The sequence below is a fragment of the Mustela putorius genome, unplaced genomic scaffold, assembly GCF_011764305.1.
Source record: "Mustela putorius furo isolate JIRA1106 unplaced genomic scaffold, ASM1176430v1.1 tig00000997_pilon_pilon_pilon, whole genome shotgun sequence".
In the NCBI taxonomy this organism is placed as follows: domain Eukaryota; kingdom Metazoa; phylum Chordata; class Mammalia; order Carnivora; family Mustelidae; genus Mustela; species Mustela putorius.
This window is the reverse complement of record NW_025421527.1, coordinates 3,405,792-3,427,933: the sequence shown is the minus strand read 5'-3', so window position 1 is coordinate 3,427,933 and position 22,142 is coordinate 3,405,792. Positions and strand designations below refer to the sequence as shown.

Below are 22,142 nucleotides of genomic sequence, written 5' to 3'. Positions count from 1 at the left end.
CGCAGTCGTGGAGGATAAGCCGTCCTGATTAAGGGTCACACAACAAACGGCCTACAGGTGCGGCGCCGTCGTCCGCGGAGTGATGGCTGAAGCACTGGCTGGGCGGCTCGCTTCATGCCCGCACCTGAACGCGGCCAACAGCCACCCTGGGGCCTCAAGGGCACCAGCATGGGAGCAGGGCCCTCCCCTCTGAGAGCCACAGCCTAAGTCAGGCTCCCGTCTTGCTTACTCTTCCCCCGATATGGGTAACAGATCCCCCCTTCAGTGGCCGGTGGCCCAGGGGATGAGATGCTCCTTGGGATGACCTTGGGTGATTGCCAAGTTGCCCCGATCCCGCCCCCCTCCAGGAGTCTGGACTTTTCCCACCGCCCAGTGACCCCGGCTGAAGACCGTCCCCACGGATCCCACGTCCTCCGGGCAGTGCGTACTCTCCATCCTGCATCCAGCTGCAGCTCCCCACGGAGCCGGCCCCTGGCTGCTGGCGGGGCCGCCCGCCTCCTGCTCCATCATCCCCTCCAGCTGACAGGATCGAGCCCGTCCTGTGACTGGGTAGGGCAGCGCGGACCCGGCCCAACCTGCTTGTGTCTTCTGTCTCTCATCAGAGCCACCTGCCGATGCCGCCGTCCCCCAGACATCCTGCCTCGGAGTCTTGCTCTCCTTTATGGTCTTCCTGGGGGAAACAGGCCAGCCCCGCGGTGAGGCTCCCGTCCTCTGTCCCTGGGACGCCTCCCACTCTGCCAACCCCGGTCCCAGGGCTCTGGCCTCCCTGGGAGGCCTTCCCTCACCTCGCCCCAGGTGAAATGGACTCTTTTTCTCTCTGTGCACCCACGATGTCCCTTCCATATGTTATCACCGTGCCTGTAACCCCGCGAGGCATTTACCCGTGGCAGTCGTGCTCCCATGTACGTTCTCTGGGGAGCAGGAAGCGGTGGGATCCCACGGCGGACCCCCAGCCTCCAGCACGGTGGCTGAGGCCCCGGAGGGTAGGTGCAGAGGGGTGAATGCAGGACCTGCCACAACCTGACCCCAGTCCACCTGCCCCGTCGTGGGTCCCATAAGCCGTAAAAATGTGGTACCTTGTAGTTGCCGTGCACATGTTGTTTGCAAGTACAATGCAGGGGATTATCACTTTAATCCCGACAACCTACCCTTGCACAAGTCCCCCGAGCTCCCGCCCTCCCAGACTCTTCCCCACACACGCCACACACATTTGTCCCCAGTGTTCTTCCTGCCTGGAATCGCTTCACCTCCGTATCTGCTGGGGGGGGGGGTTGTTGTGCCCCTTACATAGTCTCTGCCCAAGTCCCTCTCCTCTCTCCCCACCATCAGGATTAATCATGTGTCTCCTGAACACCAAAGCCCATGCCTGGCCCGAGCCTTATCTCTAACTGAAGCTATTTATTAGAGACGCCCCAGGAGCTCGGCTGCGCCGTATTAATCCCCTTATCTCCGCGGAACTCAGTAGAAACTCTGGCACACAGTAGGTCCCCAAGACTTGTTGCTGCTTTGTGTGGAACAGAATTGAACTGAATTGTTTAGCGTTCAAGGTTCTCTCTGGCTTGGCTGGAACCAGAGGCAGAAAGTTGTTCGTGGTGAGAATGGGTCGGATTCTGGGAATCCTCCCGCATAAGTTACGAGATTTCTTGCCAACCAGTTGCCAGTGGATGTCGGTGGAGGCACCATTATTGCTATTACTGAGTGTTTTAGTATCGCAGAAGCATGCTGAGCGCAGAGTGGCGGGCCCGTGGCACAGGACATTTTCTGCGAATGGCTCTCAGGGCCCCCACCGGTCCTTGGAAGGCCCCACCCTCTCGGGAGGGGGCGGTGCCAAATCCGTGTCCCATCCGGGCCATGCACTTCGTGGAAGAGGCTGGGGGCGCAGGGAGGGAGGAAGGGGCAGAGCTGGAGTCGAAGCCCGTTCTGGTTTCCAGCCCAGGTAGTTTTTGCTGCCATCTCTAGGAACGTCTGTCCCGTGCCAAGCTGTGAGCGTTGCTGGTCGTCCTGCCTCCTCCGTTCTGTCCGATTCTGCAGATGTGTCTTGTACCGAGTGCCTCCTGCGAGGACCCGTGTGGGGCGGCTGGGCCTAGACGGGGGGAGGACCAGGTTCCTGACCCGCTCGCCGCCCACACTGTGGGTGGGGGTGGGTGTGATGGGGCCCACGGGGGCCTCCCCTTAGCAGAGGGCGTCTGCGCGCGGGTCAGAGGGGCTCTCCTGCTGCCCCCACCCCCCGCTCCTGCCGCCCCTGCCGTGGGTTTCCCCTGAGAAGACCGTGCTGGAAGGTGGGGCTGGTACTTGCCACCGGGCCGGCAGGTGGGAAGGGGCTGCCCAGTCCACAGTCGGGAAGGTGGGAGCCGGAGAGGGCCCGGGCTCGGGAAGGGGAGGGAGGCTTCCCCACCTCCTTCTGGAAGAGCAGAGCTCACATCCTGTGTTTTGGCGGGCCTAACAGAGCTGGGGTTTCAAGAGACGGGGCAGGGAGCCCGGGGCCCTGAGGCTGGTATCTGTGGAGAAACCGAGGAGGAGGAGGAGGCCAATCCGCAGCCTCAGCGCTCCCCCCTTCCCCCCCCCGCCCTGCAGAAGCCCCCTCCCCACCCAGACGTGGCCACCCCTCCCTGTGCGCGGGCTGCCCAAGCACCGGCTCGGGAACGCCAGCACGCTGTTCATTTGTGGGCCTTGCAAATACTTTATTGGCATCTCGTGGTGTTGAAAGTCATGTAATTATGAGCAGAATTTATATGTCGCCAGGGCTGCTGGGCGCCCTCCCCGCGTCTCCTTCCAGGCACGGCAAATATTGAAGGCTGGCCTAGAAAAGAATCAAACCCACCCGCCTTTCTATCTATGCACCCTGTAGATAAGGTTTTAATTGAAAATTGGTTCGTCTGTTCCCTCTGCCTAATTACAAGCTGCCCACATTGGCCCCGCGGCGCCCGGACGGGGGCCCAGCGCCTGCAGGCGGGAGCGGGATGGGTCGCGGGAGGGCCTGGCCAGGACAGGCAGCCTCCGTCCCCCACATCCACCCCTGGGCCCTTCTTGTTTCTTCCCCAAGAGTCGGGCCTGTGCTTGGCGGGCAGGGCCGTCCCTCCCAACCCTCCTTCCCCCTGGTACCGTGGCTGGCGTCCTGCAGTGGGGGCAGCGCCCAGCTCCCTGGCCTGCTTCCTCTTCCCTGTGCCCCGAGGCGCGCCCCTCCCAGCCCAGCTGGGCAGAGCCAGTCCCTGCCAGTCCACGCCCTTCCCTCGTGTGCCCGGACCACCGCTAGGCCTCTCAGCCCCTACCCACCCTGGACCGCACAGTCTGCTCCTCCCCAAGCGGACCTGGACCCTCCTTTCCTGGGAAGCCCCCGCCGTCGTGACCTTCTGGATCTCCTGCCCTTGTGTCCATCCGGGGGACTTGCCTCCTCCGTCAGGCTGGAGCCTCCTCCACCCTCGAATTCCTCCTCACCATGCAGGATGGGGCAAGACCGGTGGCCTGGAGCTAAGGGGCCGGGTGGGGGGCTCAGCCTGCCCTCTGCCAGGGTCTTCCAGAAGGTGGGAGAGGGAGGGTCCGCTTGCCTGCCTGGTCGGGCCAGCCCCGGGGGGCAGGGGAGTACGGGCGCCCCCGGGTGCCCCCGGCCTCCACCCTCTCAGCCCCGGTCACGTGTCGCTGCTGTCACACGCGGCTCTAACAATAACTCCCGGCCTGGGAGCAGGAGCAAAGAGCCCCTTCCCAGCTCCAGCGGGCGGCTGTGAAATATGATTTCTGAAGTGTTAATAATGCATCGCGTTTGGATGGCACTTTACATCTTGCCGAGCGGCTGGCGGGGCCGGGGGGGCTGGCTGCCGGCTTCGCTGCAGGACTTCTCAGGAGCACGGGTCTGCTCCCTGATACCTCGGTTTCTCTTTCTGAACCAGGAAGGAAGCCTTCGGACTTGGCCTCCCGCCAGGGCCTGGAGGTGCCTCCCCTGTCCCCCAGCCCCCGTCCCCCCCCCCCCGCACCTCTCCTGTGTCATTCTTCTCCCAGAAAGCCCCCAGCACTCCTGCTGTCACTCGCAAGACCTCGCCACGCGCCTGGTGTCGGCAGAGCTGCCACTGACTTGGGGGGCTCTGGGTTTTGGCTGGGGTAGGGGCCTGCGTCCCAGGCACACCCTCCTTCCGCGTCTATGTGCAGGGTGTGGGCAGGCTGCCAGGGCTTCTGGGGGAGCCCAGCTAGCTCACCTCTCTGGACCTGGAGGGTTCGCCCTGCCTTGTCTTTGGTGGTCTGCTCGGAGCCCCTAGGCCTGCAAGGTCCCTGACCTCCCAAGAACGGGAGCTTCCAGCCCCTCCACCCCAGCCTCTGTGGCTTTCACAGATGTGCAGGAAAGGACCCTCATCTCTTCACTGCTTCCCGGGGCTTTGCACAGACCTAGAATATTCCCTTCTCTCCTTGTCCTTGAGCTCTTTCCCAGCTATTGCTCCAAAGGCTTGGAAAATCTCTCCATCTCCCAGCCCACATCCACAGTCACCGCTTCCAGGAAGCCTGCCAAGAATGATCAGAGGGAAAGGCAGGACGTGTCCTGTTACGACAGGTCGCCCCACGTTCTGCTGCCGTTCCCGGCCCTGGCCTGCTGGAGAGTTGGGTACTGCCCTCTCTGCGGCACCGGCCCCGGGAAAGGTCGCGGGAATTCTCACTCCATAAAACTGTGCTCGTTTTGAGATCTGGATTTCTAGGTCCCAGAGGCCCCGCTCTGCCAGCACTGTGTTCGCCACAGTTTGGACCTTGGTGTCCTTGTGTGCAAACGAGGCCATTGGAAAGGTGGTCAGCGGGGGCTTTACCCTTTGACGACACTCCTACTTCCAACAACCCCCTGGTGAGTTATTAGGGAAAGAGAAGAAGCCCTTTGATAAGCACATCATTGCCTTCGAGCGAGTAGGGGGCTGTGTTTCTGGGGGCGGAGGGCTTGCCCGTGCTCTGTGACTCCTCCGTCACGACACGACTCCGGCCCTGGGCGCGGCTGTGGCCTGGGGGTCTGGCCCCGAGTGGAAGCGCCGCGAGGGCCAGGGCCGGGGAGCCCGCGGACGCTTGCCCGCCCTCCGCCGTCCTGACTCCTCTCCCTTCTCGCTTGCTGGGAAGACGATTCCTCACAAAGTTTTCCCAGTGGGTTGCCCTGCGCGGCTGTTCAGCTGACACCATGGCTGACGAGTTATTAAAAATCCTTCATTATTATTCCGTGCTGTCTCTCTCCCTCCTCCCTCCCTGCCCTGCCCCAGGCTTGCGAGGCCTGTGGCTGTCACTGAGAAATGCCCCGAGGCCCCCATCCAGGGGGAGGCCGCCTCTTCCACTCCCCCTCCAAGGGCGTCCCCTGCAGAAGTGGCAGCTGGCCGGCAGGGGGGTGGTGGTGTCCCACCCAGGCCCAGGGACTCGTGCTGCTGGGTTCCTGACCCCACTCTGGCAGGACTCGGGGGGCTGCTGTGGGTGTGTGGGTGCACAGGTTCTCTCAAGACCTGGTTGGAGCGGCGTCTTGCTTCCAGAGACACCTCGGAGGCGTGCCTGCTGCAGATGATGTCTGGGACCCGACGCTTCATCCCGTGGAGAAGGAGTGACAGGGCAACTCCATCCTCCCGCGGCCTGAGCCGGGGCTCCAGGGCCAGCTCGTCCATCACCCCTGCCAGTAACCAGATTTGGCTGCTACAAGAACAGAACAGAACACTCAGCTCCTGTCCCAGCCTTGGCCCTGGGGTCCCGGGAGGAGCACGGAGGGGCAGGGCCCAGGGGGAGGCCCCGCTCCTGAGTCAGGGGGCCAACGGTGGGGTCTCTGGGACACTCAGAACCTCCGGGGCACCCTCTTCACTGTAGTGCCTCCACTGGGCACCCCAGGAAGGGCCACTAGGCCCTGTGTCTGGGCCAGACACGCAGGGTCAGCATCGCATGGGAAGCCGTTCAGACTGCGTCCTGACCGCAGTCCATTCATGATCCGTGGACTCCTGTCTGCGAAGTCACCTCTCAAGGTCAAACTCACTCTTCCTGGGGACTTGGCATCCGGGGTCTTGGCATCCGGGTCCTCTCGTCCTGTGTCTAAGCCTTGTTCAGCCCGTCTTCCGAGGGCAGAGAGCTCTGGGCAGCCGGCTTCCAGACAAGCATAAGCCTCCGTAATTAGCCTGAGGATTCAGGTGCCCACGTTCCCACCGTGTCGCGGCCCCCGGTTGAGCTGACCCCGTCGTTCACCCGAATGCATCGTCCCCTGACCAGGGGTGTGAGGCAGAAGCAGACTGAGGTCAGACGGTTCATGAAGCTGCACGAGGGTCGGCGGCCCTCGGGATTGAGGTGGGCGCCGGCTGGAGCCGGGGCTTGGAGCTGACCCCTGCTCAGTGCGGCACGGGGGTTGCAGGGGGTCAGGCCTGAGCGGGTGACCGTTAAGGGCTACTGTTGCATTTGGCTTGTGCCCTCACGGAGTCAATAACCCCCTGCTGACGACTTCACTTGTGCTGGGCGGGCGCCGAGGGAGCCTGAGCCGTCGGCCTTCTAGAAGCTGGGGTTCTAGCTGGAGCTTGGGGTTGAGTGGCTGCTGGGACTAGATTCTGGTTGGGACCAGTGTGGGCGTTAAGGTGTGCTGCGGTCATGTGTGGGGCTGGTGTGGAAACCAACACAGCCCGGTGTGAGCCTCCTCCTTCCTCCTGGGCTCTGCTGCTGGCCTCTCCCCGCCGTAGCTCACCCCGGCTCCCGAGGCCCCCCCGGACGGACTGGAATCCGTTTAATGACAGCGCACATCTGCTGACCCTCCCGGTGTCCGCCGCAGCTCCTGGCCCGCGGCTCCTCCTCCTGCCTTCCCTGCATTCCCGACTCCCGCTCCCTGCTCTCCCCCAGCTCAGTTCTGGAGCCTCTGACCCCTACCCCGCCTTCTCCGGCCCCCTGTCCCGGTCACTACGGGTGAGCCAGGAGCCCCAGCCCTTCCTCTGCACCAGCTGCCCACCTGCCCCGGGCTCTGTCCCGTCTTCTGGGCTCGGAATCTCTCTGACCTCCGTGGAGCTGTCGGTTCCGGCCCCTTCCTCTTTATTCCATTCTCCCGGGCCGCAACGCTGCCTCTCCTCCTCCTCCTCCTCGGCTACCTGAGTCTGCTCCCTCCCCACCTTTTCCTTGAGAAATTCCTTTTCACTGCCCCTCATCAACCCTGTGGGGCATATGCCTCGGAGGACACCGGCCCCTCCCAGCTGCCCAGCCAGGAGCCAGTAGTTTTGTTAGGAAAAGTCGTTTCCGCGGCGGACGAGGTGTCAGGGACTGCTGGCGTGGGGCACAGAGTAGGGACATGCCTCCCCCCACCGATTCGGTCCGTGGCGGGGCAGGGACCCCTCCCCATTCCAGGTCATCCTCCCCCCCCCAATTAGCCTCATGCCAAGATCTCAGGAGAGCCTTGGGAAGAAACATCTAGAATCACCGAAACACAAGCCAGACTCTGCTCCCACCACCACCTTCCACGTCACAGAACCTGCACACAGAGCCGCTGAGGGCCGGCTTTCCGGGGGCCTCTCTGTTCCCCGACTGTTCTCCTGCCCTCCCCCCCGACCTTCCCGTCACTCTCGGAGCCCTCCTCCCCGGAGAACTCCTCCCGCCCACCCCATCCATCCTGGGGGGGACGGTGAGCTTGATTGGCTCTGATATCCAGGGGAGGCCTAAGCTGCTTGTTGGCATGCACGGCGCCCTGTCCCCCTCACTGGGAGATAATCGAGGGGGAATATTGGCTCATCCGGGAAACGAGGTGCTAAATTTGTTGTGAGATTGGTGTCACAAGCAATCAAAGGGAACTTCTCCCCGGCGAGGGCTGGGCAGCAGAGTGAGGGATCGTCATGTTACTGCAGAGAGCAGGGGCCGTGGAGGCAGAGGAAGGAAAGAACCCCCCCCACCCCACATTGCCCTGGACGGGGGCGACACAGGGAGACCGAAAAGGGAAAGAGGGAATCAGGAGCCGAGAGCGTGGGAAGGAGGAGGCAGGCTGCTTTCTCCAACACCCCTACGCCTGCATGCCTTACCCTTACCTCACGCCGCAGACCCCACCAACCTCCTTTCCGTGGTCCTCGGTGAAGCTTTATGAGTAGCTCCGTCGGGACATGCTCTTGGCTTCTTCCCCGGAGTCGGGGCGGTCCTGAGGCAGACACAGAGCACGGACCGAAGAGACAAGTGAGCAAGGAGTTGAGAAGGGCTCATGTGGGAAGATGAGGAGGACCCAGACCCGAGTGGCTGGTTTGGCTGGGGTGGGATGGAGAAGGCCGCACTTCCTTTACAGCGCCTCGGGGAGGACTGCCTGGAGGAGGGGACGTGAAGGGTACTAGGCGATGGTAGGATGACTGGCATGTACACGGGTTGCTCCCCCTTTCTGTTAAGCACTCGCCTCCTTCAGAGCTGCTCTGGCTTCTGCAGTCAGTGTGCACAGCCAGACGGACCCTGTCGTGGCCTCCCAGTTGGCCACCACCACTGCGTTCCCCACCAATGTCCTGTGAACTTCCGGCAGGCTTAGAGGACTGGCTTGGGTCTCCGCTTCTGCTGTCTGTGGCCATTTGTGTCCCAGCTGAGAAGCAGACTGACGCAGGAAGGACAGGAGCCATCGGGAGCAGACAGACCCCAGAGTTTGCCGCCCACTGACAGCCGCCATATTGGGAGCCCGCGCCCCCAGCCATTAATTACAGAGCCTGAGCCTCTGGACTCCCTCGGCTCCTGCAGCAAATTAACATTCCGTGCCCCTTGCACGTGGGGGATGAACCACGTTAGATCAATTCAGCCGCCAGTTGGAGCTGCTTTACTTTACGCAGGATTGATCCAGGTGACCCCAGCTTGGGGCTCCAGAAGCAACTTTGCGGGAAATCTTTTTAATGGAGATTAATTGGAAAAGCCTAGAATGTCCTAGTCATGGTGGCTGCATATCAACACTGGTGTAAGACACACAGAAGCGAGCTCATGGGACACGTGGACACACGCAAGGACCCACGTGCCCCCCCAGCGCACATGCACACGTGCACACGCCCGCCCACGCCCCCCAGACAGCCGCCTCACGCCCCCTGACCCACCTGACGGGGCTGATACCCTGCAGCCCTCGGACCCGCTGCCACCATGCCTGCTTCTGTCTTTCTGTCTAGACCTCTCTTCTGTCTATGTCCAGTCACTCTCTACAATGAAGTTTCTGGAGGAGAGAGACATGCCCAGAAGGAGACACTGTTTAATTTTTAAAGCGATACGACCTTAGTTCTGATTTCTTTCAGTGCCTGAATTCCAGCCACTTCCAACTGCTCGCTGGTCTTTTATGTCTCCCTGTCTTGGCTCCCGCTGCTCCCTTTGTCTGGAGTGCCCTCCCCCGGCTCCCTGGCTGTTGAAACCCTTCTCGTCGTCAGGGCTCAATGCACTTGTAGGCAGTAAGTGTGCATTTATTGGATAGCCACTGTGTGCCAAGCGAGGCGTCCGACATCCAACCTGTATGAGTGGAGGAGGCCAGAGCTCACGAAGGCCAACGCAGTGTGGGTCTCGTCCCAAGGGAAGGCGGGTGTGGACGTCAGACACGTGGAAAAGGCAGTGTTTGCACTGCTCTACGCTGCTTCCCTCCTGCCTCTCCTCTGTTCGGCGCTCAACAGGCTGCGTTGCCTGGATGGCTGGATGCGTCTCCTGGCCTGTGCGCGGGGGCGCAGGACCAGCCCAGAGCCCAGGACAGGGCTCGCTCTGCAGTAGACACTAAGCACACATTTATGGAATGAATGGGTAAATATTGAATTGAATTGCATTGACTTTGGGCTTAGTTGCTTTATCCACTAATTGTTGGTTAAGATCATCAAACAGTAAGCATTTATGGAGCACCTACTCTGTGCGAAGCCGTTTTGTAGTCGTCTCTTTGGAAGGGATGTGCGTGTAAGATTATATCTGTTGTCTCTGAGAGTTGACAACCTAGTCTTGTCGAAAAGGAACCAGAATAAAATACAGTATTGCTGCAGACAACACGACGGCGTGTCCAGCACCCACCGCTGACTTGTTGAGTTTCACGATTAACTGCCCTGGGACAGAAGTTTTCCTTCCTAGACCCTTTCAGGGACCTGTTCTTGTCCCTGTCCCTGTGCTTTGTGCAGAATTTCTTCCTCTAAACTTCGGTACTGCAAACCATTTCAGTCTACCTTGATCGAACCGTTACGAATTGATCATTTGATAGGTGTGCGTCGAAGAGGGGATGTGTGAGCGTGTGACTAGAATCCTAAAGCGCCAGGACTGGAAAGAGACCTTACACACGACCCAGAGCACCTCCGGATTGTGGCTGACAGGCGATCTCCCTCCCTTGTCTGAACACCTCCAGACGGGGGAGCACACGGCCGTGTGCCGGCGCCAAGCTCTGCGGATACAAACCTCTCTTGGGAGCCGCAGTCCCTCAACTTGGGCGTGGGGGCTGGTAGCAAAGGCCTGGGCGGGGTCCTGGGAGACCCCTGTGTCTGCGGAGGCAGCCTTTCTCAGAGACGCTGGTGGGGAGCCGGGGCCGGGTTGGGGGTGTATGTCCACACCCTGTGCCTTCCGCCTGGCTCCTGGAGCCAGACAGTCCCTCGGGGGCTGCTGGAGGCATGTGCGAGGTCATCCCTGAGGAGCCCAGCTCTGGCCGGAGATAAACTCTAACACTGAGATCTGCTGGGCTCTTTCTTTTTTAATTTTGAGGGGAGGGGGTGTGAGGGGGGCAGGGGTCAATAAAGTTCGTTCCACTTAGAACTGGACAGGTGTCCTGACCAAAGAGCCCGTCCCTGGTGACAGAAGAGTGAGGGTCCCTCCGGCTCTCCATGTCCGGGTGATGGGGGAATGCCCGCCCTTGCCCCCGCCCGCCCCTGTCTTCTGGGCTTCTGAGTGGATGCTGTTGAGTCTGGACACCTTTCCTGAAAGCCCAGGAGACGTCTCTGGAGGGGGTCTGGGGAGCAGCCTGTGTGTCTTCCTGGGATGTGAGCCTGCCGGGGGCTCTGGGGGCCCCACTCCGGCTGCTCGCAGACTGTACTCGGAAGGAGCCACGTTCATAAGAGGGCAACAGGACGTTGCAGTCGGCAGAGAAGTAGAGATTGTTCTTGTCTGTGGGGAGGCCCTGTGGCCGCGTGCCGGAGGGCCCTGGGCAGGGAATGGGGCTGGACCCCAGGACAGGCAGCGTGGTGGGAGGTGAGGCCTGGCGCATGGGGGGTGAGGCCTGGTGCACCAGCCCTCCCCGAGAGAAGGTGCCCGAGGAGGCCTGAGGAGGGAGACGGTGCTTCAGTCACTGGGACCGTCTGCTCTGTGGGGAGAGACCAGGCCTGGCCCTCAGCCGCCCCGGAGACGCCTCATGCTCTCGCCCTCCACCTCCCTGGCGAATCTCTTCAGAAATCCCTTCCTTTTCTCAAGGATTTCCCTCTTTTCCTTTGACCTGATTGCTTAAGGCCTCCAGACAAGGCCGGAGGATGGGCTCCGACCCTCCCCTCGCCGACCGGCCGGCCACCTGCCTCTCCCAGATGTCTCAGGACTGTTTCTCCTGCCCCCTCACCCCCGGCTCCAGCCGTCTTCCTGCCTTCTTTCCCGTAACTTGCCTCTCACTGCCCCTTTCCCTCCCTTGGCTTAGGGAAGGAGGGTTTCCAGGGAAGGGCTGGGCGCCCCCTCCTGCTCGGCCATCCGCCCACGCGGGATGAGCAGGGTCTGGGCGGCGGCAGACCGGCCTCGGTAGCTGGGAGCCTGGCTCACGAGCCACCGGGGACTCGGAACAGGTCCCCCCCGAGCACCTGTCTTAGCTGACCCTCCGTGTCTTCAAATGAAGGTGTGGCGTTGGTGATCAAGGCCCTGTCCTACTCTGACTCCGGACTCTCTTTCGGATGTGATTTTCTCCTTTCCTTTTCCTGCCTCGTTCCCTTCTCTGTCGTGCCCCGGCGGCATCTGAGCTCCTTCCTTCCCGCCCCATGAAACAGTCCTCCCCGCCCCCCGTTCCTGCCTCCAGCTGCCACGTCACCTGCCTTGCTCTCCGCTCTCTGTCTGTGGCTGTCCTCCGCTCCCGTCCTCTGTCGCGGTCCGTGTCTCTGCTCCTCTCCTCCCACCGCACGGGCCTGGGGACTGCGGGGGGGTGGGGGGCGGGCAGCAGCAGGTGCAAGACGGGGCCGGGGCCGGGGCCGGGGCCGGGGCCGGGGCAGAGGGCCCACTTGCTCTGCTGCCCTGCCCCCAGCTCCTGGTGCTTGGCTCCGTGTCCTCGGCCTCTGGCTCCGAGACTGTCCAGGCCTGATGTCCCCCTCCTGCCCTCTGTCTGTGTGCCTTCCCCTTATCCTCTGTCTCCTATCAGAGCTAAGTCCTCGCCAGCCACCTGCCTCCTCTCCCGCACTGCCCGTCCCTCTCCCACTGAAGCCAGATTGGAATTCGGTTTTTCAGCAGAACCGTCCTCCCCCGCCCGCCGCCCCCCTTCCTGCTCCCGCGGTCATACCTGCTCCAGCCAACCCCACTTGGGCTCCCCGTGCCCTTGTCCTTCCCGTAAAACATTCTCAGGGGCCCCTGCCAGGGCACATTTGCATAGAGTTGTCAGATCAGGTCTGGCCCAGGTGTCACCGGGCTGGCAGGACGGAGGGGGCTGGAGGTCCAAATGGGAGTGGGGGAGGGGCGTGTTTCCAGCTGCACCTGCCAGTCTTTGTTAGTCCGGGAGCTCCAAGTCCTTGGGAGTGGGCCTGGGCTGGCAGGTCGCTTCCGAGACCAGGACGCCTGCCTGCCCTTCCCCCTCCCTTCCCCCACAGCGAACCGCGCGGAGGGGAGCTCAGGAACGCTGACGGGGAACGCCTGGCGAGGGAAGCAAAGTGTGTCCTTCCTTCCCTCTGCTGGGTCACCATCTGGGTCTTCTGAGCCGCTGTCCTGGTGTCACAAACCCACAGACCTCCCTCCACACCTGCAGGGGGAAGTGAGGGTGGGCGAGGTCTGGCTGAGGCCCCAGGAGGGCCCGCGATGCCGGAGAATCCTCGAATGTCAGAACCAAAGGCCCTGAGGAGCCCAGTGCTCAGCAACCTCGCTTCACAGTTTAAGGAAACCGAGACCAGAGACGCGACGTGACCGCCCCACAGTCACACAGCCAGATGGGGGCAGAGGCAGGACCAGATAAGCTCACATCTCTTGACTCCCGGCCCAGAGCATGGCTGTCCCTCCCCGGCAGGTGGTGCCGGGCCAGTTCCCCTGCCTCTTTCGGATTTCTGTTCCTGCTTCTCCGTGACTAAGCCAGTGGCCCAGGCCAGTAAGCTCAGGCTCCCCGTCTCTGGGAGTACCTGCCAGGCCCCGGGGCCCGTCTCCGCAACCAGCCTCTGCTGTCTGCTCAGATGCAAGGAAACCGGGCCAGATTGTGGCCACTTGTAAAATCCCATCTGGTCCCTGGAAAGATTCCCCTTCGGCCGTCCCCACCATACCCCAGCCTTGGAGCTGGGCGTCCGGCTGGCTCGGCCAGGCAGGCGGCCGGCGGGGGCGGGCGGAGGAGACAAACCATTTCTGCCTGTGGCTTGGCGTCCAGGTGGGAAGGTGGGGAAAGTTGGTGGGTCGGTCGTCAGGGCAGGGGCTCCTGCTGCCCAGGGCGACGTTTTAGCTTCACGTGGTGAAATGACTCCTGGCCGGCGGCAGGGCTGGGTGGTGACAGGCAGAAGGTTCGCCAACTTGCCTGGGGCTTCATCCGATCTCCGATCTCCGTAGCACCTGGTGTCTACTCACACCTGAGTTCCCCGCGGGGGCGCTTCCTGACCCCTGGTTCCTCGCCTGTCAGAGCTTCTCGAGAGCCACACCACATTTTGACATTGTCTGATTCTGGGCTGGACACCGAATGCCCCAGGTCAGCAGAGCCCAGCCCCCACGCCCGTCAGCGCCAGCGGGAAACTTCTGGTCCCAGGGTCCCGAGGCCTCGCCTGTCTGCATCCGTGTGTCCCTGTGTGCTGCCTGGCCTTCGGTCTTTCTCCCCGTGCCCTTGCGCTGCCCGCCCCAGCCGGGGCCCCTCCTGCCCCCCCCTTCCCCCCCTTCTCCCATCTTCTCTTCTATCGAAAGTGCAAATCTCTCTTTCCCCTCTGCCGGCCCAGCCTGGAGAATCGCAATCCTCTTTTCTCCGTGAGATGAGAGAAGCCCGTGGGGGGGGGGGGGCTCTCCCGGGCTGTTGTATTTTTCATGGATCAGGAAGGGAATGGCTGGGCTGGGGGAGAACGTCCAGGGAGGGGGATGAAGAGGCGGCGAAGATGTGAGAGCGGGGAGGGGGCCGCGTGGCAGGAGGAGGGGTGGAGTGTGGGGAGATTTAGTTCCATCTGAAAGCTGTCGGTGCGAATCAAAGGCTTTCCTTTGAACCAGCAGCAATCTGGAGTGCAGAACGTGGGGACCGCTCCGCCCGGGGGGCTCATTACTGCGCGTTTGATAAATCCGGGGAGACGAGGCCTGGCCTCCACCAACCCCTCTCCTGCAGCCTGGCTTCCTCAGCTTCCTCCCGCACTCGGCCCCAGTCCCTCTCTGGTTCCTGGCTGGCCTGGCGGGCAGGGCTCTGGGAATGTGACCACCAGGGCATGGGCTGCCAGGACGTGAGCGCCGAAGCGTGAACTCGAATGCGGTTGTGCAAGAGCGGGTATGCACACGTGCGTGCACCCGGGGACGTGGGTGCTCACGTGTTATGGTACGTGCGTGCCCACGAGACGTGTGTGGGGTGTGTCTGAGGATCTGTGAGCATCTCCATCCTCTAGGACAGAGCTGGAGATCACTTCTCCGCCAGAATCAGAAGTGCAACTCCACCTCTGTCCTCACCAGGCCCAGCAGGACCGAGAGAGGACCCTGGGGGCAGGCAGCCTCTCCTGGCCTCACTCTTGGGAGCAGAGCTGGAAGGCCGTGTCCCCAGGGAGATGTGGGCTGAGCCGGGGAGGAGGGCAGGTTCTCCAGGGAGGGGGGCGGCATCGAGGGGGGCTGCCAAGGCACCAGGGGTCCAGTCTGCACAGTGGCTGGTCTGGGCCAGGAGGTCCTGGGGGTGGTGAGAGCCGGAAGGCAGCGGGAGCCTGGCTGGTGTGGTGGCCTCCCGAGAGCCAGGTGTCCCGGCCCCTTGCTTTGCTTACTGGCCACGCGACTCGCCAGCTATGTGGCTGGAGGGAACTTGCTTTTCTCTGAGCCTCAGATCCTTACTGGGGAGGCTACTGGCAGTGCCTCACAGGCTGTGGCGTGCCCCGGGCGGCACTGGGCCCAGGGACTGGCTGGGTCAGCAGGGGTGTTTGTTATAACTCCCGAAGGTGGACACTGGCTCTTAGCGAGCAATTCCCGAAGGTGGACACTGGCTCTTAGCGAGCAACTCCCGAAGGTGGACACTGGCTCTTAGCGCTCACGGTTTCTCCAATCACTGAGACCTCTCCGGATGCCACTGGCATTGTCTCGGCCTTGGGAGCCACTGTCCCTCCGCGTCAGGACGCTCAGGTCAAGCTCCTCCTGCGGTCGGTGGCAGCCTGCGGATCAGCTCCCTCGTGGCCTCGGGGTCCTGGCCACCCCCCAGAGGCCAGCAGGATGAAGTTGGAAGTGGGAGTCTCTGAGTGGGGACCCGAAGTAGTGGGCAGGGGCCTGAGCCCGGTGCCTCCAAGGAAGGCTTCTTGGATGCTCCCGGGGCGTGGCTCGGTGGCCCTGCTGCCGAGAAGCCCCGAGTCTGTTCCCATCTCCGCCGCTAAATAACATCTCTGTCTTAAGCGCCCGGGGCTTCATTTCCCGTTTGTGCGGAATGGACATAGCACCGCCCCGAGCAGGGCCGGAGATGCTGGGAGTGAGGTCTGTAGCGCACCTGCCTGGTGCCGGCACGTAGCGGGCGTCGCATAATTGGGAGTTATCATTACTAAGGGGCGCTGCTCGGATTGAGGGGACAAGAAAGGTAAATCAAAGCGTCTCTGTTCTGCAGGGGCTCCCAGCAGAGTGGGAGAGACAGAATCGCACACATGAGTAACTTTTAATCCAAGGCAGGCTGGGAGAAGGGCTCTAACCAGGAGCCCAAACAATGCGGGAAGAATGGGGGAGGGAGCTGTGACCCGTCTGGCCCAGGAGCTTTGAGTTGGGGTGGGGGCCGGGCAGGGTGGGGCTGGCAGTGATGGGGGAAGGGGTGTGGGGAAGGTGGGAATGGGGGTTTCTGCAGCTTTGACCCCTCCTCAGCTTGTGTGAAAAGCACAGCCCCCCCATGATGCTCCCGCCCCGCACACTCCTCGTTTCTCCCCAGGCCCCTCCGTGCTGCCCTTGCTCTCCCCAGCCTGTTGGCTGAGCCTCCTGGGAGCTTCCGTCCCGTGGGCCCCTGGGGGAGGGGAACACCAGGAGTCTGAGACCCCAGCCTCACTGTGCATGTCTAAAGGAGAGAAGTGCACCGAATGTAGGGGTGCCTGTCCCGTGGCCAGGCTGGCTCCCATGCCCCTGCTCGCCACCTCTCTCCCTCCATTTTAAGGACCTGAGCCTTCCTGCTGCTCTGCCTTGGCCTGTGACATTCAGGGTCTTCTTGTCACCGGGTCTCGCCTGCTGCCTTTCCCCCCGGGTCACTGCCTTGGGCCTGTTTGTCCTCTCCCGGCCTCCTTCTCACCAAGATCTGCCTTCACTGGTGCTTCTCCCCAGTCCCAGGACGGTCCCTGGCTCTCCCCAGCCTCTGTGTGGGTGTCTGGCTTTGCCCCACCAGCCTCCCGTGCGTCTGTGTGGCTCGGTGCCCGTGGCCACGTGTCCTTCCCCACCTGTCTTCGTGATGGCTGCTAAGGCTTCCCCACGCCTGTGAAGATGGGGTGGCCACGGATCACAGCCCGTGGGAACTCATTCCAGAGCCCACCCGCAGATTCGTGTGGGGCGGGGGGAGGGGGGGGCAGGCCAGGGCTGCCAGTTGGGGCGAGCAGCGTGGGCGAGGCAGGACTGTGGTCGTGGGCTGCCTGCGCTCAGGCCCGCCCGAGTCCCCCGCTGCTGCCTTGAGCCATGCTCCTGTGTTTCTGTTTCCTGCCGGCTTTATTTCCTGCCGGCCCTGGGCGGGACTGCCGTCTGGCCCCCACCTGCAGTGCGGGCTTTGCTCAGGCACAGATGGTGGAGGCCCAAGGCCCCAGGGCCTTGGGGGCATGTGTGTGTGTGTCCGTGTGTGTGTGTGTGTGTGCGTGTGTGTGTGTGTGTGTGTGCGCGTGTGTGTCCTTGCTAGGCCACCAGGATGGGCTCTTGGTGCCTCTGTGACATGCGGGGACATCACTCCCTACCTCCTTCTTTGTCGTCAGGCCACCAGGACACGTCTGCCCTTGCCGTGGTGCCCTGTCCAGTGTCTCCCCTCACTGCTCACTTCCTAGGCTTTTCCTCAGCAGTCCCGTCATCGCAGTAGAACTGTGGGTCCTGCCTCCCCCTCCGGTCCCAGCTCGGCTCCACACTCCCTCCACCAGGGAGCCTCTTAGGACTGTCTGTGCACCCCTGCCCCCAGCGCTGTACCCAGCTTCCTGCAGGGAGAAGCCCAGCCTGTCCCTCTATGTCCCTGCCCTACCCGTGCCTCCGCTGCAGCCTGGGAGCGTGACTACCCCTCTGCCTCCTGTCCCTCACTGGGGGGCGGTGGGGGCGTGGGTCACATAGCAGGGTCGCTCGCTGCTTCAGAGCACCCAGGGGCCTGCCAGCCGGGCCTGTGCTGGGTGAGGAGCCAGAGCTCTGAGGGACCCAACCTGGACTTGGAGTCCCCTGGGCTCATGGCAGGGATGGGCAGTGCCGCGGGGGGATGTATGACCGCAGAGGTAAGAAATGAGTAAAAGGGGCTCTCGGGGCACGTGGGAAGTCGGGGAGAACTTCCCAGAGGAAGTAACTCTTCGAATCCCAAGGGAATAGGGGCAGCCGATCACCCTCCCCAGCCCTGGAACGGCTGTGCAAGGCGTTGGAAGGGTGACAGGAGCCTGGGGTGTGCAGAGGAGAGAGCAGCGTGGGGCCTTCCCCTCCCCAGAGCCAACCCGCAGAGCCGGGCCTGTCTCGGCACCATCTTGACTGTGGGGACTGTTTGGGGACAAACTCACTTGGGAGTTTTGCAGGGTCAGGATCCAGGGTCTTTGCCGCTGAGGACAGTCCCCAAGACCTCTTGGTGTGCCCTCCTCTCTGGGTACTTCACAGTCTGTGCTTCCACCCGTCTCCCGACTAAACTGTCTTCTCTCTCATGTCCTTGTGGGGGTTTCCAGGGACGCCTAACTCTGTAGCCACCCGGGATAGATACGGGGCATGGCGACCAGTGAGTGGGCACAGGCAAGGGTTTGTCGCAGGCCCGTCCTACTCCCCATCGCATTAACCTTCAGGGAGCCCTGGAGGTGGGGCTCAGAGAGGGACTTGGCCAAGGTCATGGTCAGGAAAAGGCAGAGGCATTATGCAAACTGAAGTCTGTCTCCTACACCTGAGCTCCTAAAAGGCCCCCTGCAGTCCTTGTCCACACTCCTGGCTGTGCAGGTGAGCAAGACCCGGGGTGTTGGGGGGTGGGTGAGTGACACGCCCCAGCCATAACGCTCCCCCCTCGGGCCGCTCCCTGTCCCTGGTCTCTGACTCTGACCACAAGGGCACCCCCTCCATCCTGCCTGCTTGTGCCCTGTGGACAAAGAGCAGCAACTCAGTGTCTGCTGGAGACGTCGCCAGGAGACCAGGGTGTCCGGGCCTGTGCAGCAAAGCCGAGAACAGAGTCTCATCTCTGAGCCGGGGACAGCCGGCCAGCCCACTCCCAAGCCCTTGACTTGGGTTCTGGGGCCGTGGGAAGGAGAAACGTGCGGGGACCTTGCAGCATGGAGCTGCACTAGAGAATGCGCAAGGGTATGAATAAATTTGAATAATAATGAGGGCAATGCCTGAATTAATAATGCTGCCTGCTCACCTGACCCGCCCCTCCCCCAGGATCTCAGCACCTGCCCCGGAATCCCTGGGGATGTGGGCCAGCCTTATCCTTGGCCTCTTCAGGAGCCACGGAAGGATGTCCGGTCGGCCCCGAGTCAGCAGCCCGTGGAGTGTGGGGAGGGACCCTCTTGCTAACTTCCCGGCCCCTGCAGACCCAAGGAACTGGATTTGTGCGCTTCGCCGAGAGTAAAGAGGCTGCCTCGTTGTATTAAATCATACGCTGGCCATCATTCCCGGCCCTGCCCCCTCTCTCGGTCCCCTTTGTGCGCAGCAGACAATGTGGATGTCAGGGGATTCCAGGGGGATTCAGAGGGAGGAGATGTGGGCCTTGGCTGTGGAGGACAGGTTCCTCTTCTGGTAGATGGAGAGGACCAACACGCTCGCCTGCCCACTGCGTTCTACCTCGCAGTGAAAACATGGGCATAGGCTCTTAGAGTCTGGGACAGGAAATGCATGGATAGAGCTGTGACAGCAGGGCTGGGAGATGGGACAAGCTGTTTGTCCAAGGAGCTAAGGGATCAATCCAGGAGGGCTTCCTGGAAGAAGGGAATGTGGGGCCAATTTGGAAAGATGAGGGGGTATGGAGCTGGAGGAGGAAACAGAAGGGAGGGGATGAGACCTGGGTCCTGTGGCTGGTGGCTCAGAGGGAGGTCGCAGGAGGGGGAGCGACAAGTTCCCTCTGCCTACACACTGGAGTGATGGAGGTTCAGAGAAATTGTGGAAAGGGTTGGATTTGGGGATTGTGGTCTCCACAGAGCCTCGGGAGCTGGGGAGGGAAACATGAGAGCAGAGTCCCCTGAGCTGGGACAAAGCTGGTTTTGGTCGCAGCAGTGTGACAGATTGAGACGAAGCTCGGAAGCGCCAGACCTCTCCCTTTGCTGTCTCCCCTCTTCCCACAGCCCCAGCAGCAGACCAGCTCCGCTCGCAGGGGGTGGGAGCCCAGGGGGGAGGAGCTGCCACAATCCAATTCCCTGCTCCATTTAGGCCCCACAATTAAAGGCAATTACTCTGCAGCTCTCTAATCAAACGCTCCGGGCCGGGCTGCCAGCCGGGCAGCCATGTGTGGCTCCACAGCCACGGGGTGGGGGGGCGGGGGATCGAACAAAGTCACACGCGCGCCTGGCTCCCACCGCGCGGGCGGCACAGTGCGGTCCGTGTGTCCGCGTGTTCGCACGCGTGCCCTGGAGCTCGGGGGCAAGGGGCCGACGCGCGGGGCGGGGTGGGAGTGCCAAGAAGTGGGCTCAGAGGTTTGCTGTGGACGCTCCGACCCCAGGACGCTGGTGTTCACCCTTGTGCGATGCCCGCCCAGAGTCTGCCCTTGTGCGCCCGCTGGGTGCGCCGTCCCCGAAGCACCCGTGTGCTGCCCGCGATGGCTCACAGGACACGTGCGGGCAGCGGTACTATGCCCTAGCCCCACTCTGGGATTGCAGGGGTGGTGCAGGGCCAGCGGCTCTGCTCCTGGGTGCAGCACCTGGGAACAGGGCTGGGGGTGAGGCGGCAGGGGGCGGGGCAGGACCAGGACCTGGAGGGCCAAGGCTCAGGTTCGACTCCGCACTCTGCCCCTCACTCCCCCTCACCTGTCCCCACGCCAGTCCTCAGTGTCCTGTCTGTGGCACGGGAGGAGGGGACTAGCCTCATCTCAAGCCCTCCGTAACACTGCGCTGCTGAGCGCCCCCTCCCTGAAACCCGTCCCTCGGGGGCAGGGTGGGGGTGAGGAGGAGGAATCCGGGGCCAGCATAGGGCATCGTGGCGGGAAGGGGCTGGGCTGGAGTGGGGCAGGGACAGGGGGCAGGGATGGGGCCCAGGGAGGGCGGCCCCTCGTGGAGCCTTTCCCTCCCGCACGTCCTCACTCTGTGCCGGCTTGGCTTTGCCAGGGACCCAGACCCGCTTCAGCCAGGAGCCGGCTGACCAGACGGTGGTGGCAGGACAGCGGGCCGTGCTCCCCTGTGTGCTGCTCAACTACTCCGGCATCGTGCAATGGACCAAGGACGGGCTGGCGCTGGGCATGGGCCAGGGCCTCAAAGGTGAGTGGGTGGCCCACCGGCCCAGCCCTCGGACGTCCTGTCTTTGTGCCCCTCCCCAGCATAGGCCCCACAGGGGCCGTGGCCCTTACCTCTCCGAGCTCCAGCCTCTCCTGCCCCATCTCTGTGAGGCCAGCTTTGCCCTCCCCTCCTAAGCTCTGCCTCGCCTGAAGCTCTGCGTTTCCTCCGGCTGCCGACTGGCTCAAGAAAGGCAACAGGAACCGGAGAGACTGAGGGGAAACGAGAGGCCTTTACGTAAGAGAGCTTGAGACAGACAGACAGACAGACACCGGGAGAGGTGCTCCAGGCAGGAAGAGGCGAGGCCAGAGGGCAGGAGACCAGAGGGCAGGAGACCCTCTGTCCCTCCTGCCAGGCTGGCTTTGCTCCCGACTCCCTCCTGCCCCTGCCCAGGCCACGTCTGCTCTGAGGCCAAAACCCCAGGGTAGCGTCAGCCTGGGCGCCGATGTCCGTGTTTGTGTGAGAAGCCTTTATCGGGTGCTGGGCAGCCTGTGCCCAAGCTACGAGGCGATTCAGGGAGACAGAACGAACCAATGACCTCTATTCCAGAACAAGGAAGGGCAGTTTGGGGAAGGCTTCCTGGCCGCGGCGGAGGAGGATGTCCCCTGGGCTCTGGGGCTGCCTCTGCGGCTGGTGAGCTGGGCGACCTTAGGAAAGTCGCGGCACCTCTCTGGGTCTCGGTTTACCACCGTGGAAAACAGCCGTAGAACTCAGGATCCAGCGCGGCATTCGTGAGTTCTGGCCAAATGAGAGACCGCCGGGAAGCGGCGTCAGGCCAGAAGCCCAGGAAGGGCTGCACATTCTTATTCTTTTTGTTGTCTAGGGGTTGAGATTATTTGCTGAGGGGTCTGCATATTAGCACAGGTGAGGGAAGTCTGTCCGTGCAGAGGCGGGAGACGGGCTAGTGGCTCTATCGACGATAGAAAAGAAAGAGAAACTGGGAGAGAGATCAATGGATATGGAGTGAGAAGGATCGATAAGCTGTGGACAGCAGGAGATAGTGGGAGCGAGCCGGTGGGGAGCCCGGGGGAGAGGGTCGGCGAGCCTGCAGGGGAGGGCAGAGCGGAGGGGCCAGCGGCTCCCAGACCCACCTGCCGCAGCAGCCGTGGCTCCTCCAGGGCCTGTGTGGGTCAGGCCTCCTTCAGGGGCGGGACCCTGCCGCGTCCATCCCCGGCATGGCCAGTGCGGACATGGCCTTGGCCTGCCTCGGCCCCCCCGCCCCCCCGGCCCCCGGGAGTCCCGTCTGTGCTGCGAGGCCCTATATTTCCAGCACCCACATGCTCTCCCCGTCTCCCCTTCCCTCAGCTTTTTTCCTGCTCCTTTCCT

The 22,142-nt window shown here is 62.6% G+C and overlaps 1 protein-coding gene across 2 annotated transcripts in view; it reads left to right on the top strand.

Annotated features, from left to right (window-relative positions):
- KIRREL1 (kirre like nephrin family adhesion molecule 1) overlaps nucleotides 1–22,142 on the top strand; it is an 86,504-nt gene that overhangs the window by 46,139 nt on the left and 18,223 nt on the right. For both annotated transcript variants that reach the window (XM_045086644.1, XM_045086643.1), the window contains exon 2: nucleotides 20,652–20,801. In XM_045086644.1, the coding sequence (XP_044942579.1) occupies nucleotides 20,652–20,801 (150 nt within the window). The remainder of the gene's footprint in view (nucleotides 1–20,651; nucleotides 20,802–22,142) is intronic.